The sequence below is a fragment of the Equus asinus genome, chromosome 13 (assembly GCF_041296235.1).
Source record: "Equus asinus isolate D_3611 breed Donkey chromosome 13, EquAss-T2T_v2, whole genome shotgun sequence".
Taxonomy (NCBI): Eukaryota; Metazoa; Chordata; class Mammalia; order Perissodactyla; family Equidae; genus Equus; species Equus asinus.
In genome coordinates, this window is record NC_091802.1 from 18067946 (window position 1) to 18084543 (window position 16598).

At 54.1% G+C, this 16598-nt stretch overlaps 1 protein-coding gene across 5 annotated transcripts in view; it reads right to left on the reverse strand.

Moving 5' to 3' along the window:
* The window catches only part of ABR (ABR activator of RhoGEF and GTPase), a 179206-nt gene that overhangs the window by 133364 nt on the left and 29244 nt on the right, over window positions 1-16598 (reverse strand). Inside the window, exon 1 of one of the 5 annotated variants that reach the window (XM_070482624.1) lies at window positions 6180-6728. The exons of 3 other annotated variants lie outside the window; for them this stretch is intronic. Coding sequence is in view for 1 of the 2 variants with exons in the window: in XM_014826909.3 (XP_014682395.1) it covers window positions 708-768 (61 nt within the window). In the remaining variant the exon portion in view is untranslated. Of the gene's footprint in view, window positions 1-707; window positions 1107-6179; window positions 6729-16598 lie in introns of those variants that run through there. One more of the 5 variants, XM_014826909.3, reaches the window with a different exon arrangement.

A 16598-nucleotide genomic window follows, 5' to 3' on the forward strand; every position in this document is an offset into this window, starting at 1 on the left:
CGGCGCAAGCCCCCAGAAGGTTCAGTGATCAGTTACACATCCCCAGCGGCAGTGCAAGAGCAATCACATGATCGCGGCAGATTTGGGATCGAGGGGGTGGAGAAGTCGAGGTTTGTTTTTTTTCTTTTTTGGGGGTGGGGAGGTGTGAGGGTGGGGGTGGAGATGAGGCTGGCAGGAAAGACTGCTGAGCCGGAGCTCCTCCATCCAAACGGCCCCCACGGAGATCTGCACCCACAGTCTCCCTTCCCACCAGACCCCACCCCCACCCCGAAACACACAACGGCCTCGGGGTGTCCCTGAGGTGGCAAATTCGGGCGCCAAGGACTTTGCCAAAATGGCCTTTCTGCTTCAGCGTGGACAGAAGGGCAGCCACTCGGGGTGCGGAGGCAGCACCCGACAAGGCTCTCACCCTCTTCCCGAGGAGTGTTCGCTTACACAACAGGTGGGCGAGGGGTGACAGAGCTCTCCCGGCCCCGTCGGCCCACTGCACCCACCCCCCCACCTGCTTGAAGTCCGCTCTGGGGACCCCCTTTGCGGCCGATACCGGGGGGCCCCACGCCGCTCCCTGCCTCCCGGCCCGCCGGGCACCTGGCCGGCCGTGCCCGCCGCCCCCAGCGCGCGCCCGGCTCCCCAGACAAGCCCAGCGTGTCTGCCCGGGGCCGTCGGGGCCCGTTCCCGGCCGCCCCCCGGCCCGAGCGCGCACGTACTGCTGTAGAGGGTGTCGATCCAGGACAGGCGCGGCAGGCCCCGGTGGCTGAGCGGCTCCATGCCCGCGGCTCCGCGCGGCGGCGGCGGCGGCGGCGGCTCCGTCAGATCGGAAACCCGACCCTCATCGCACAACAAAGGAGGGAGGGCGCGGGCGGCGGGCGGGCTGCCGGGAGAGGCGGCCAGCCCGGGAGGCCGAAGTTGCCGAGCGCGGGGAGGAGGCGGGGGGAGGCAGGGAAACAGGTAGCAGGGAGGAGCGAGCCGGAGCCGCCGGGAGGGCAGGGGCGGGCGGGCGAGGGCAGGCGAGCGCCCCCGGGAGCCCTTCCGGCCCCTGCGGCCGCGACCGGCCCCGCTGCGGATCCCAGAACGGCGGCCCCGCAGCCCGCCCGCCAACTAGCAACTTCCCGGGGCCGCGCGGCGCCCAGGGGCGGGGGGCGCGGGCCGCGACCAATCGGCGCCGGGCTCCCGCGCCCCCTCCCCCGCCGCAGCACGCCTCCGGACCCGGCGGGGGTGTGCGGAGCAGCCCCGGCCCCCACCGACGCCCGGCGAGAGGGGCTCCAGCCCGTGAGCCAGGAGTGGTCCCGCGGGGTTCTCCGGGCTGCGGCGCGGGCCCGGGCTCCCCTGCCTGCCCTCGCTGGGCTCGGCTGAATTCTGGTCACCCGCAGACTAGGTGCCGCGGGGAGACCTATGGGCCCGCAGGGGTGACATCACCTGCCACCCCAGGATCTCTAAGCGCAGTTTCGGGGGCCGGTGCGACTGCCAGGCCCCTCCCCTAGACAAGCCTGGGGGACGGCGCTGACAGGGTTAACGTCCTGCCCGCCCGCGGGAAGCCTTGGCTGCCCTGGGACTCTTTCCTTCCAAACCTTAACAGCGCCTCATCTATTTAAACACCCTTGACCTAAAAGCTCTACACACCAGGGGACGGCGCTGGAAAAAGGCGGAGGGCTGAGGGGTCAACGAGGGGCTGTGGAGGACAACCCGGGGTACAGGAGAGGCTCCAGTGTCTCCACTGGGTCCCCTCCAGGAGCCTTCTCTGGGGTCCTTAGGGGAGCCCAGGAGGCATTCCATGTATGCCTAATCACATACTACAAGTTGACAGAAGTCTGGGGTCAAGACTTCTGCTCTAAGAACAGAACCTTTAGAAACAAAATTCCTTCTAAGAGCCTCCAAGAGCAGTGAAGGGGTACAGGGGGGCTTTATGCCTCTCTTCCGGGTGCTAGTTGTGTGGGAGCCGAGGCAGCTCTGCCGCAGATTCGGTCCTGCAGGGCTCCTTGGGCCAAAGGACCCTGGAGAAGGGACTGGAGGAGAGGGGAGCAAGGCTAGGGTGGTCCAGGGCAGCAGGGGCTGAAGCTCCTCTCCTGAACCCGAGGGAAGGGAGGGAGTGGGTCCACCGAAGGAACCCTGCCCTGGGCCATTTATGCTGGTTTTACCTTAGATAGCGAGGTTTCTGATAACGGAGCAGACCCTCCCCCATCCCCAAGCAGCTTAAAGGGCAGAGCTCTCATGGGACCCAGCTCCACAGACAGGTCTACAAGGTGAAGCTCACCTTGGCCTTTGTCAGGGGCAGTGTTGTCAGCATCCACAGAGCATGGGGTGGGGTGGGGGTGGGTGTTCCTCATCATTCATCATTCCAGACAACCACAGATCTAGGTTTTCCTAAGGGGAGGAGCAGACCCTCATCCACGATGCGGAAAGGTAGCTAGCACCCAGCCCCTGCAGCTGCTTGGGTAGTGGCCTCTAGGGCTGCCCAAGGGGAGATGGTGGCCACTAGCTCACAGCAGGTCGGGCGAGCCCCTGGGAGGTGCAGGGGAGATGCTCTGGGGTGTGGAAAGCCTCCCCAGGTGGCTAGAGCGGGTGTTTTTCAACTGTGAGGTTACATTGGCCGCATGGGCCCCTCCCTGCGTCCACTTTGCTCTCCCCCACTCAGCCCTCCAGGCTCAGGCTCTGGCTCTGTTTCTTGTGGCTCCTCCCTGCTCAGCTGTCACCCTCCCACCGTCTCTGACTTGCACACAAGACTGGGAGGACCAAGCAGGCACCTGGAGCTCAGCAGAGAGGAGGGCATGCATCTCCAATGAGATGCTCCAGAAATAGAGCCAGGATGGGAGAGGGAGCAAATGGGCTCTTGGAGGAACCAGAGGGAGGATGGTGAGAGCGGAGGAGCCGAGCGGGGCCCAGGGCCTCTCTTCTTCCCACATGGAACAAGCAGAAGGCACAGAACCCAGAAGGGTGGAAACAGCAGCACTGCCCCCTCCCCAACCACCACCACCACCACCATCAAGGCAGCCTGGGCCCTCTCTGCACTCTGCGAAGATTTTCCTGATGGCCACATCCGGGCACCGACTGTGAGGAGGCCATAGATGTATGTTTCTGTGTGAGTCACATACATTTGCATACATTTTACATTTTTATCACAAAAGCTTGAACAAGCTATTTTCAGCATTTTTCAAGCTAAAATGTTACAGTTGCTCTCCTTAGCGTTGCCATCGTTTGCTTTTTTCCTACATTCTGTCCATCCTGTCCTGGACCTCCCACTCCAGAACACAATATAGGGTAGAGGGAGCAAGGAACCCTGGAGGCAATAGGAGGAACACTTCTAATAATTAACAGAGAATGCCTGCTTGGATCTCAGCGCTTTGTTTACAAGATTATCTCACCAAGAACCTCACTGTTATCTCAGTCCCCTCCATTTTCCAGATGAGAAAACTGAGGCACTGAGCAGCTGAGGCATTGCCCAGACAGTAAGTGGAGGGCTGGGGCTTGCACTCTGGCTGTCTCCTGATGCTCTTAAATGCCATGCATGCTGCCTCCACTGTCAGCTGACTGGTGAAAGCAGGGTGGCAAAGGTCTCTGGAAATCTGTGCTGGTCCATGGGTTAGAGACCACCTTCTAGGAAAACCTTCCAGCCTCTTCCAACACCATGCACCTGTCTCACACATATGTGTCCCAAGAAAGGTCAGTTACTTCAAGATTCCCTTGATGTCTTTACTGGATGGCTTCCAGTAGATGGTAACACCACACAGCCTGACTCTAACTTTGGCTACAGGACAAATGTGTGAGCCTTTGAGCACCAGGGTTATTTGAGACTGGAGCAGAAACCTCCAGATTCCTGGCACTAAGGGTGGGGAGGAGCTTGGGGGAAACCCAATACCACATCCTAGGAAGGAAGGAGTTAAAGACTCATTCTCATCTGCATTTTGCCAAAAGTGAAGCGCTCTGCCAGCAACCCCAAGCTGTCAGGGCAGCAGCGGGGTCTTTCTGTGGACAGACCACTCTGATTCAGCTAGGTGCAGACATGTCCGTGCACCCCAAGCCACTGAATCAGCGCCCATCATGCCGAGTCCTCCAAGCCTGCACTAACCATTTGCTGTCCTGTCCTTTGGGTGAACACTCTCCACCTTCCCCAGCCCTCCCTCTGGCCTGTGCACGCAGGCTGTCCTCAGCACCCCCCCCCCCCACTCCCGTGGTGACCAGTGACCAGCCTGCTCCAGCCTCACCACCATATTTAAGGGGGATTTAAGGGTTGGTTCCCTTGCCGGGAGCACTGAGCTGATGATGAGGGGCTGAGTGGCAAGGAGATACATCCCATTCTGAAAGGTAGTACCTTGCCCTTAATTCCAAGGGGTATGCTACTCCCTGCCTCTCCATCAACCAACCCTAGCTTCCACTAGCCACTTGGCCAGGATGGAAAAAGGGTGACTGTGCTTAGACCCCAAACTGGGTATCTCCACTCTTCTTCCCTCCTTGCTGTTAGCAACCCAGCTCCGCTGTGTGCCATAGGAAGACCCGGGGAGTCCCTGCTTCCTTGATCACCCAGAGGTCACTGTTGGTGAAAAGGATATCAATTCACCTCTCTCCATGCTGGGGCCAGCAGGGAGCACTAGTGTGCAGAGGCTGGATGTACAGGCAGTCGGGGGTAGGGTGGAGCCCTCCGCATTCCAATTAAAAAACAAAAAACAAACTGTGGTAGCCAAAAACCCAAGACTTTGTACCCTTGCTGGCAGATTGGCTCTTTAAAAGCTAGGACTGCATGCTTTTTCACTGGGGTATCCACCTCACTCAGCCCAGTGGAGGAAAGAAGCTCAGCAGACCCCGAAGCAGCTGTAACCACACTGTGCCCCCAGATCAGCTTTCTGCAAAAATCCCAACAGATGGGCATTCAATGATGTATGTTGAATAAATAAAATTAATGACAACTAACATTTATCGAGTGCTTCTTAAGTGCCAGGCACTGCTCTATGTGCTTCATATAGATTATCTCATTTAATCCTCATAATAAGCCAAATTCCACAGAAGCAGAAAGGCTAAGCCGTTGGCCAGCTAGCAGGTGGTGACGCTTGGAAATGAACCGAGATTCTGAATCCAGAGTCCGCATGTGTCATCTCTGTATTGGGCTGCAAGGAGTGAATAAATGAATAAACAGAATGAAGTTAAACTTGGGGAGGAAGAAACTGGAGCTACAGGAAGAATGAAAGGCAGTGTAATTCTAGAACCCCCCGGGGCCACCAAATGATTAAGCAAAAACAGAACTGGTTCCCAAAGAAAACCTCGTCTGCTACAACAGGGCAGATGACCCTGGAGACAAGCCAGATGCAATCAACCCGATGGCAGTTCCCTGAACTCCAGTCTCTGCCAAAGCCCACTGCTTCTATGCCTTGGGCATGTCTCGAGCCTTCCCACCCTCAGTTTTCACATCTGTAGGTGGGCACCCGGATGGGTCAGGTGCATGACCTCCAGGCTTCCCATCTGCCCTAGTGGACTATAAACTTTGCTTCCTAGCAGACCCTGGGGTGGCCTGTTTCTGGCTCCTTGCTTCATCTCCTTTAGCAGCATTTACTGTTCTAAGATTCAGCTTTACTCTTTGGGCCTGGAAAAAAGAAAGTTCCCTAGGCCTTGACTGAGTCACCTCTAAGGCAGAAGGCGTGGCCTGACAATTCTGTCCTTTGCCCTCTTCCTACCTCTCTCTTCCCAGTCTCCTTGCTTTTCCAGCAAGACAGTGAGATCTACAGGCAGCACAGAGTGACTCAAAGCCCTCCCCGATTATTCATCTCTCCACCAAAGTTCTGTGTCAGTTTGAGTCATGGGAAAGATCTGCAGCCCTGGTAAGAGGTGAGCCAGAGAACTGCAGTCACCCCTTGTTGCCTCCCTTGGCACTATGGCCAGAAGGCATAGTGACATCCAGGCCCCTGAAGCCAGGAAGCTCCCCATACATTTCCCAGGGCCTGTGTTGAAGCCCCGCTCCCATGGCCAGGGACCACAGCAAGTCCAGCATCCTGGGCAGAGCCGCTGCCTTAGATTATGCTAAGCAAGCTGCAGTTTCAAGAGGGTCTCATGCCAAGCCCCAGAGAATGTGGCCAACGACATGACTCAACAACCTGGCTCAGATCGCGCCACCCGGGGGTCAACATAGGAGATTTCCTAGAGAGGATCAGAGAGCTCAACAGCAGGGTCTGGAGCCCCCATCCTAATTTACTTACCACAGCATCCCCATTGGCATTTGGAAAGAGGCCAGCATTAGAGACGGAAGGATCCTGTAAGTCCCCAAAACCCAGAGACCAAGTTCAGTGGCTCCAACTTTATCAGCTCCCAGCGAAGCAGGGGCATGTCCGGCTGGGGTCTGAGCTTACAGGCTGGCCCTCTGCCTTTCTGTGGTCATCCTTCCCCTGAAGCTGGCTGTGCTTCTCGTTCTTTCAGCCAGAGTTCTGCAGATGCATCCCGGCCCTGCGTTGCTCTGCCAGAGCTCTGACGCCACCTGCCAGGCTGGCTCTGTCTGTCAGGCCCAGGAGTGGCCGCAGGGGCTGAGGGCAGGCTGTCAAGGAGACCGGCTCCAAGAGGTGGTGGCTCGACATTCAGGGAGGCAAGGACAATAGAGCATCAGAGCTTGGCCAGTGGTGCTTGTCATCAGTGGAGTCTCGCTTTGGGGTGACCGTTCAAGTTTGCGGTGTGTGGCTATGTCTCTTTAAGGACCAGGCCTCTTTAAGGCAAGTCCCGTCTGCAGTCACTCCTGCCACCAGCAGTCCTGCGGCAGACAGTGGGGGCTCCCAAGCGCCATCTGGTGGCCCAATAGAGCAGCACCTCGGCCACCAGAGGCGGTCCTGCCACCCTGGCCACAGTCCAGCCAAGAGGCCTGGAAATGCCTGCACTAAAATCTCAGCTTCACCCACCAGATTGTGCACAGGACTGTGGGTTATCATTGTGAGCAGCAAGGCTAGGGAAGTCGGGAGGAACTCCATTTGGGGTCAGGAGACAGCAGGAGACCCCATGAGTGGTCACTGAACAAAAGCTTCCCTAAGATATTCTCAAGTGGGGGGATTTCTCCAGTCTCCCTGCTTGCCCGGTGTGGGACTTGAAGCGCAGCTGTACAATTCTGTCCCCGTAAACACTGGACCAGCGGTTCTCCATTAGGGGACGGGTAGTTTGTATTGCCCCACCAGGAAGTATTTTAAAACGTATAGGAGCTTTTTTTTTTTTTTTGAGGAAGATTAGCCCTGAGCTAACATCTGCTGCCAATCCTCCTCTTTTTGCTGAGGAAGACTGGCTCTGAGCTAACATCCGTGCCCATCTTCCTCTACTTTATATGTGGGACGCCTACCACAGCATGGCTTGACAAGCGGTGCCATGTCTGCACCCGGGATCCAAACCGGCGAACCCCGGGCCGCCAAAGCGGAAAGTGTGCACTTAACCACTGCGCCACCTGGCAGGCCCCTATAGGAGCATTTTAAAGCCAGAGATGTTAAAGTGTCCTGCAATATGCAGAAGTGTCCCAAAGAATGTCTGTCCCCAAATGCCAACAGATTTGAAAACACTACTTTGTTGGGAGGCACCGAGGATGGTTCCTTGGCAAGCTCATACTCCCTTGTTCTTTTCCCCATCATTCAGCCTTTGGTGCCTCCCTGAATTTCCCCTTTATCATCTTGGAGGTGAAGAGGGGGCATGATCTGGCCCAGGCCACCTTCACAAGGGACATCAGTGCCCCTGGCTGCCCCTCCCCAGAAGCTAGGCACACACCTGCCCCCAGCCTGCATCATGACCCTTGGAAGGAAGAGCAGACAGCCTGGCAGCCTGATTCAGACCGTTAGGAACCAGCAGATGGTCTCTGAGAAGAAATTGCAGAAGACCAGCCACCTCCTTCCCCCAAGGGACCACCCCACCCTCCTTCCCGCAAGGATGACTCAACCAAGCCCTGTTCTCTGTCCCCAAACTCTTGCAGGACACCCATCTTTTACATAAGGCACTTTCAGGTTCTGATCCTGAAACCTTGTGACTCCTAATTTCCTCTTCCCCAAGCCCACTGCACATTGTCCTGGGCTGGTCAGCTCAGTCTCATGAACACAGTCTGGCACCAGCGGCTGCCATGAGAAACCAACACATGTGACATGTGTTCTAATGAAGGGAGAGTGGGAAAGAATGAAAATCTGGCTGCGGTGGTCAGTGAAAGGCACACAGTGGTCACATGTGAGCTGGGTCTGTTGGTCCGAGCCGTCCCAAGCTCACGAGTCTGACATCATCGTCAGAATGATCAATTGGAGGAAAAAGTTCCCCAGTACCCGACAGAAGCAGAGAACACTTCCCACTACTGTCAGAGTAAAGACCCACATCCTTTTGGTGGCACACAAGGCCCTGTGGGCTGGCCCCTCGCTTCCTTTCAGCTTCATCTGGCACATTCTCCTCTTTGCTCTCTCTGCTTTTTCAGAACTTTTGCACAAGATGATATCTCTGGCTAAAATGCTCTCCCCCTACTCTGCCTGGATATGGCCTCCTCTTCCCTCTGGTCTTAACTTAAATATCACTTCTGCCAGGAAGCTTTCCCTGCCCACCAGAGCAGGGAGGCCTGCGTTTCGGATTACTCAGTGCTCCCGTACATCATTCAATGCCTGTCTCTTCTGCTACACTGACAGCTCCCAGAGGGAGAACCACATCCCTCTTGTTCACCACTGTGACCCCTGCACCTCGAAATAATGGTTTCAATGGTTTCAAACGAATGACCAAATATGTTCCTGATCACAACGAGCCTGGAATGAGGGAGTACAGACTCTTCAGCCAGCCCAGCTCCAACAACCGTCTGGGCTGGTTGGGATGTCCTGTTGAGAATGGTCACGCTCTCCAGAAAAACTCAGGAAGAAAATCACAGGATCCTAGAACCAGATGTGGGGCAAGAGAACCGCTGCTCCAATTCATTCTCTAATGGCTCACACGAAATCCCAGCTACAAACTCCCCAGTGCACAGGGCTCCCTCACTCAGCAGCCAGCATCTGAGGCTGTACTCTTTTTACCCAATCAGACTCCAACATGGAAATGGAATAGAAACCGAGAAATGGTTCAGCCGACCAAGAGAACTTTGGTCTCAATTCACAGAGTCCGTCTCCTGGGCCTGTCCCAAATTTGCAATTCAATTTGTTTTTAGAGGAGGGAGGCAAAGTGCAGCTCTCCTCTGGGGAAAAGCAGTCTTGGAGTGTGTGCCTGTCCTGTCTGTCCTCCCATTGTCTGGTAGGGTGCAGATGTTGAGAGTCTGAGAAAGAAGATGCTGGTTGCCGGCAGCAATGCTGAACTCCCCTGTCCCAGGGGGCTGTAGACTGAAGCTGTCGCTCAGTGGCTGCCAGGGATGACGCTGGTGCCCCCCAACCAGACAGATGGAAAATCTTGCTTTCAGCTCAGTCACGGGAGAAGTATGATGGAAACTGATTCTGGGGACCTTGTCTTCCCAAGGACCTAGCTTGAGGGGGTCTGTGGGCTGCCTGACAGATGGACAGACAGACAGACAGGGCTCGAGCAGACCCTCGATGGCTGCTGCTTATACTGGGCAGGCCTGAGGCTCACCTTGTTTGCTGGGCACCATCAAAAAGAGAAGAAGGTTCCTTCTCATTTTCCCTTCGCTGAAACAAAGAGACAAACAAAACACCCAATTTTTAGTCAAGGTCTGGTTTGTTGGGCCTTGAGTCTGTGATGGTCCAAAAATCACCCTAGGCCCCTAGGGTCAGTAACCCAGATGGTTAGTCCTCTAAGCTACCTGCCAGCTTCTCACCCACTGCCTAGTAAGGATGTCCTGGCATAGTTAATACTCTCAGGGTTCTCCTCTCCCCTGAAATGAAGAAATCTGGTAGGAGAAGATAGTAGTTGTCAAAGAAGGGCAGAGAAACAATGATAAAGGTGAGTGCAACACTCATATTTTGCTTACCATGCCTGGGCTGATCTAAGGACTCGGCATGTATTAAATCATTGCATTGTCACAGTAAGCCCTGACTGCCCCCAGAATCCATGTCTTTGTCCCTCAACACACCACTACCTTTCTCCAACAGAAGGGAAGGAGCACTAAACTGAGCACACCCTGAACCCAGGTCCTGGTGCTGCCACTAACTTGCTGTGTGACCTTGAGAAACTCCCATTCCCTCTCTGGGTCTTGGTTTCCTCACCTTGACATGCAGGGATGAAAGTTATCCTATCTGTGATTCCTTCAGAGATAGATGACCATAAACAGCTGATAAAGGAGGGGAAAAACTTTCTTATTTCCTACGCCTCAGTTCCCCAACATATCAGGAAGTTCCACAGGTTTTGAGGGCTCGAAGTTTTTCAATAGCTCCTCAAATATTCCCTCAGCCCTATACCGTAGTCCCTCGGTAGCCAGGGGGGATTGGTTCCAGGAACCCCTGCAGATACCAAAAATTCGTGGATGCTCAAGTACCTTATATAAAATAGCGTAGTGTGTACCGTGAATACAGTCTGCTCTCTGCATCCGCGAATTCACCAACTGCAAAATGTTGAACTTCGATTGGTTGAATCCACAAATACGAAACCTGCAGAGACGAGGGCCAACTGTATAAGACTGCATTCCTTTGCCCCGGATGCTTGTGATAGCGGATTTGAGACATGCCCAGAAGTCACCAAGAGGTAAGGCAGAGCCTGGTGGGTTCCAAAAGTGGTCTGTTATGGAGGGTGGGCATCACCACTTCGAACTGAGTTGATGACTAAACGCTTCTTGGAGGAAGTGCCATTGGAACCTGGCCCAGAAGGACATTTCATTGGCAAAAATGGTGGGGTGGGAGGGCCTGCCCAGTGGCGCAGGGGTTAAGTGCACATTCCACTTCAGCAGCCCGGGGTTTGACGGTTCTGATCCTGGGTGCGGACATGGCACCCCTTGGCAAGCCATACTGTGGTAGGCATCCCACATATAAAGTAGAGGAAGATGGGCATGGATGTTTAGCTCAGGGCTAATCTTCCTCAAAAAAAAAAAAAAATGGTGGGGTGGGGAGGCACATTCTAGGGGGAAGGAAAAGCATAAGCAATTACACAGGGGTAAAAATGGGGGTGAAGAAGGGAACTGGAATAGACGACCGACGCAGAAGGTTCTTCTGGAAACTGGGGGAAAATATAGATTGTTGCTAATATAATGTGCAGCCTCAGCATGAATTCAGAGACGCAACAGAATTTGCAGCTTTTCTTAGCCTGTCATTATAAAGAAGCCTTTCTGGGACACCTTCTCCCCCAAAACGCTCACAAAGGTTTAGGACCCCCGTCTCCTCCCTGCGAATTCGTGGGCGGAGGCATCCAGTTACTGAAAGCCCTTCAGTCAACATGTCCCTGGCTTCACGAATATTTGTGCTCTAGCCACTGTGTTAAGCACGTTATTTTCACTCTAACTTTTTTATTTCCAGCTTTATTGAGATATAATTGATAAATGACATTGCATAAGTTTAAGGCGTACAAAGTGATGATTTGATATAAGTGTGTACTGTGAAATGATTACCACAATAAGGTTAGTTGACACATCCATTACCTCGCATAGTTATCTTTGGTGTGTGTGGTAAGAACATTTAAGAGGTACTCTCTGAGAAAATTTCAATTATACAACACAGTATTGTTAACAACAGTCGCCACACTGTTCATTAGATCTCCAGGACTCATTCATCTTATCACTGAAAGTTTGCACCCTTTGACCAACATCTCCCCATTTCCCCCACCCCCAGCCCCTGGTAACTATCAATCTACTCTCTGTTTTTATGTCACTCCAACTTTTAGTACATGACAGTTCTAAGTGGAAGACACGATCATTATCCGTACTTTATAGAAGAGGCTCAAGGTCACACCTCTGGTAAGTGGTGGAGCCAAGTTCACACTCAGATCTGACTGGGTCCAGAGCTCGTGCTCCCAACTGCTGTTATGGACTGAATGTTTGTCCCCCTCAAAATTCACAGGTCGGAGCCCTAATCCTCAGTGTGAAGGTATGTGGAGGTGGGGCCTTTGGGAGGTGATTAGGTTTAGATGAGGCCATGAGGGTAGGATCCCCAGGAGGGGGATTATTGCCCTTATAAGAAGAGGAAGAGACCAGGGGCAGGCCTGGTGGCACAGCGGTTAAGTTCACACATTCCGCTTTGGCAGCCTGGGGTTCGCTGGTTTGGATCCCGGGTGCGGACATGGCACTGCTCATCAAGTCATGCTGTGGCAGGCGTCCCACATATACAGTAGAGGAGGATGGGCACGGATGTTAGCTCAGGGCCAGTCTTCCTCAGCAAAAAGAGGAGGATTGGCAGCAGTTGTTATCTCAGGGCTAATCGTCTTAAAAAAAAAGAAGAGGAAGAGACCAGAGTGCTCTCTCTCCACCATGTGAGGACACAGTGAGAAGTGGGCCAGCTGCAAGCCAGGAAGAGGGCCCTCACCAAGAACTCAACCATGCTGACACCCTGATCTCCCTGAAGCGGAACTTTCCAGCCTCCAGCATGGTAAGAAAGAAAGGTCTGTCGTTTAAGCCACCCAGTCTATGGTATTTCGTTACAGCAGCTTGAGCTAAGGCACCCACCACGCCACTATGCCTGTCCACCAGTCACGACGCCTCAGGAAGCATCTTAGCCTTTGCCATCACAAGATTCTTCACCAGCAAGGGAGCTGAGGTCCCGGGCATCCCAGGCAGCACTGGCCCCTGACACTAATATGAATTTATCTGCAGAGCTCTTACAGCTACTCTCCAGGGGGAAGCAGCAGGGCAGAGAAGACACAGTGATGCATTTCCACCTTCTTTCTATGCACTGCAGACCGACAAGCTCTTGGATCTTCCGACTCCTCCTTGGGCATAAGGCCTGTATCTGGAGGGTTCCTGGTGTCAGGGTAGTCTCCAGGGCTGCAGGGGTCATCTGGACTCTGGCGTACGGCTCTCACAGCCCTGCCTGGTCCAGGGTGGGAAAATTATTCCTTAGCTAACCTCTCAGGAGAAGGCAGGAAAAAACGGGGTATCAGTTCTACCTCCCGCCTCATCCAGATTTTCCTGTCTCCACTGCCCGGACCCTGAGGAAGCGGACCAGTACACTCAAAACTTTCTCAAAAATTCTCTGTGCTCTGAACAGAGCTAGAGGCCCTCGGGGAAGATAGCACCACATGAGGAGGTATGAGAGATTCACTTTCCTAAGGAAGGGCCCTCTACTTCTGAGAAACATTCCCACAGAACCTCAAAGGGCAAAGACTCTGAGGAATTTCGGTTCCCCTGCAGTCCCACCTGGGCAGCGGCACTTTCCTGTGCTGCAGGGGTGACGGAATCTCTGGGGCATCTCTCCCACAAAGGAGTACTCAGGCTCAGCCGAGTACTGTCAGGAGCACTTCAAGAGAATCATTCTCTCTGGAGCCACCAGGAGCGGGGCCTGATCTCATGCCCCGGGTGGAGAGGGGGATGGCCGAGGACTCGAAGCTGCAGAAGCCCCAGCTTGATGTTGAATGATTTCTACTGTCTGCCCCTGCCCCGTTCCCCCTTCCAGAGGGAGCCCCCAGGCCCAATTTCTAGTCTGACAGGTCACAGACAGGAAGACGCTGTCCCTCTGCCTCTGACCCTTGGAAGTCTCAAGCTCTAGAGACCTCCTTAGATCTCAGCCGTGGCTCAGATGAAACCTGGTTCCTCACCCTAACCCTCCTCTCACAGCCCAAAGTCTTCTAGACAAATCATTGCGCAATCCCTTACATGCCCCACTGAGTTATTTTCCAGGTTCCTATTTCTGATTATGCAAGTTTCTTTCCTCCAGGAAGCCACGTGCTTGTCACATGAGGGTAGCCACAGGTCACCAGCAGAGGGGGAAAGGGTGCTAGGAAGACTCCCCTTTCCTGGACCCCAGAGTTTTGGGTGGTGGCTCCCCACTCCCTGCAACCAACGTCCCAGACAACTTGGGACCACCTGAGGAGACCAGTGCAGCCCCAAATGAGATCACAACTTGGTTTTCAGTTTCCCCAGAGAGCAGTCCCTTTTGTGGGTGGCCCCACACATGGGCTCTGCACCAGGCAGCCCAAAGCAGAAGAGAGTAGCAACCACTCCGTACAGGCCAGGAAGGACACAGTGCCTCCTCTTAATACCAGCTGGACCTGGCTCCAGGCCTGCTCTGCCCCTGAGATCCCTGGCCCTCAGGGCAAATGCACCTACTGAGTGTTGGAACAAAGCCACGCTAGAGGCCACCAAGACAGAAACCTTTGCTACAGCTGCACCTGGCCAGCCAGAGCCTCCACACAGGGTGTTAGTGCTTTGGGGGCCCTTAGGGAGGCTGAGCTGTTTTTTTCTGGAGGTAAGAGGGCTGCTTTCGTAAGAGACCCCATTTGCCTCCCACCACAACTAACCACAGATGAGGAAGCAGCCACAGAGAAGCTCTGCCCCCGGGGCTCCTGCTTCCCTGCTGCTCTCTCTCAGAGGCCACACAGGGAGCTGCACACGCAAGCAGACCACATCTCCTTCCAGTCCTACAAGGAAGATTGACTTCCTAAAAAGACCACTAACCCCAACCTTAGTACAACTGTGGGCCCATCTACCCAAGGCAGCACTTCTGCCGATTTCTAATGTGGCTTTCAGGACCCAAAAGGAATAGGTTCTGTCTCACCAAGGAGAACATGGCCTAAGACACCAGGAGCAGCTGACTTCCCACCTGACCTGCCTGATCCTGCAAGCAAAGGGGCTGGCTCCCAGGACAAGGCACCATCCCCACGCAGACCCTTGTCCTCCTGAGAGAGCTGGTGAAGGTGTGGGAGCTTCGCTCAGGAGTGGTCAGGGTCACAGACACCTTGTTCTGGAAATGAGTTCTCTCTAGCTCTGCAGGCGGCAGGGCAGGAGGGGAAAACGTGAACTGTGTCTAGGTCCTGCTGTGAAGAACACCCAAGCCGTGACTCAGAAACCACACTGCAATTAGTTCCCTGCCACTTGCTCATTTGTATGCATTTCACATGCCATCAAAAGAGCCCATGGGAGGTGTGAAGCATATAGGCTGTTGAGTTGTTTGTTTGTTTTTTTTAACTATAAGTTTATTCAGCTTTTTTTCTGTTGTAAAATAAAGCCACAATAAAATTTTTTAGACAATAAAAGAGTAAATGTGATCTGTAAATGCACCACTCCATTAGCATTTTCCAGCCCTTTTTGGCAGGCGTGCAATAGAGGTCTCTACAGAGTCGTAATTGCAGCAGCTCTCCAGATGGTGCTCAGGCATTTCTCAGCCACTAATCCTTGGCCAGTCCAGGCTTCATTCTCTCCCCGTGTCCTGGGACGTCCAGCACAGCAGGTGCTACCTGCATGAGCTGTGATCTCACTTGCTCAGGGCCTCCTTGGCCCCAAACACAGAGATGAGCCTCTGGGGGAACTCTAGTTCATCATCTGAATTTATTCACCATGCAAGTGAGACGCCTCTGGTTCCTTCACCCCCTTGTCAGCCATCCAAGACACCAGAGAGAGTTTCATCTGTAGTGTCCTCAGTAGGAAGCTGAGAACTGCTCCTGACAGGCCTCAGGCCTCTTCCTTCCTCCGGGCTGGGTGACAGCTTTGAGATTAGAAGGAAGTCTTGGGGTTGGCCAGGGCTAGCCACCTGGCTCGAGGGGCTGTGGTAATGACATCGGTCCTTCAGCAGTGGAAACAGATGAGGAGGAGGGGAGGGAAGTGCAGGGAGAATTGGAAAGAGAAAGTTAGGTCTGAGTTCACTGCTCAGGGGACAAAGCGACTGGAGGGCTGGGTTTGCCATTCCAATCTCAGAAGGGCAGGAGAGAGAAGTGCTTCCCAATCTTTGTCACGTGGTGCACATGCAGGAAATGCCAGTGTTTGCACAGCACACTGGGGTAAGCAGACAAAGCTGTCAGTGGTCAGAGGCCAGGGGGGGCATCCCACTGCCTCATGACTTGCCCAGCCTCCCTGAGACTGAGACATCAGAATGTCCCCAGACCTTCAACCCATTCTAGGCACACTGGGATGGGGAGTGGGGAGACAACCTTCTGCTTCTAACAAACCCTCCTAAGTGGCCACAGGCTTCCTAAGCATTTCTCATTTTAGAAGCCCTCATGCTGTCAAGATAAAATCAATGAAAGCCCCTCTAAGGCAGGAATCCCGACCCCCATAGCAGATGAAATGAGGGAAAGTCCAGTTGAATTCACCTGCACACTCAGACAATGGGGCTTCCCAGGGAGACACTCTATCTGTTGGGCACGGCTGCTGCAAAAGCAGAATTGATAGCCTGGAGGAGAACACCACGGCTTGGCCAGACATCGGCTATGCCAATCTTGTCGAAAGTTCCTGTTTCCCGGCCAAAGTGGAGACTGATATTTACTTTTACAAAAGCAGAACTACCAACACAGTAGTAGCTCTTCTCTGATGCTCCACGCTTGGGTTAACCCATCCTCCCATCCCAGGTGCCCGGGGGCAGGACACCTGCTAATTCCCCTGGGCACTGCTGCCAGGAGCTTCGGTCCCCTGCATGCAGCTGCATCTCCCAAAGCTGCTCGCATCAGCAGTAGCTTGGTGGGGCCAGTTTCTGGGCTGCTGCTCTTTCGGATGCAGAGTTTAATGGTTTAGGTCAGGATGTGGGTTCTGGAGACAGAACAGACTGGGGCTAGAGACCTGGTGTCCTTGAATAGTTTAACCTCTCTGAGTCTTGATTTCTTTCATGGCAAAATGAGGACAG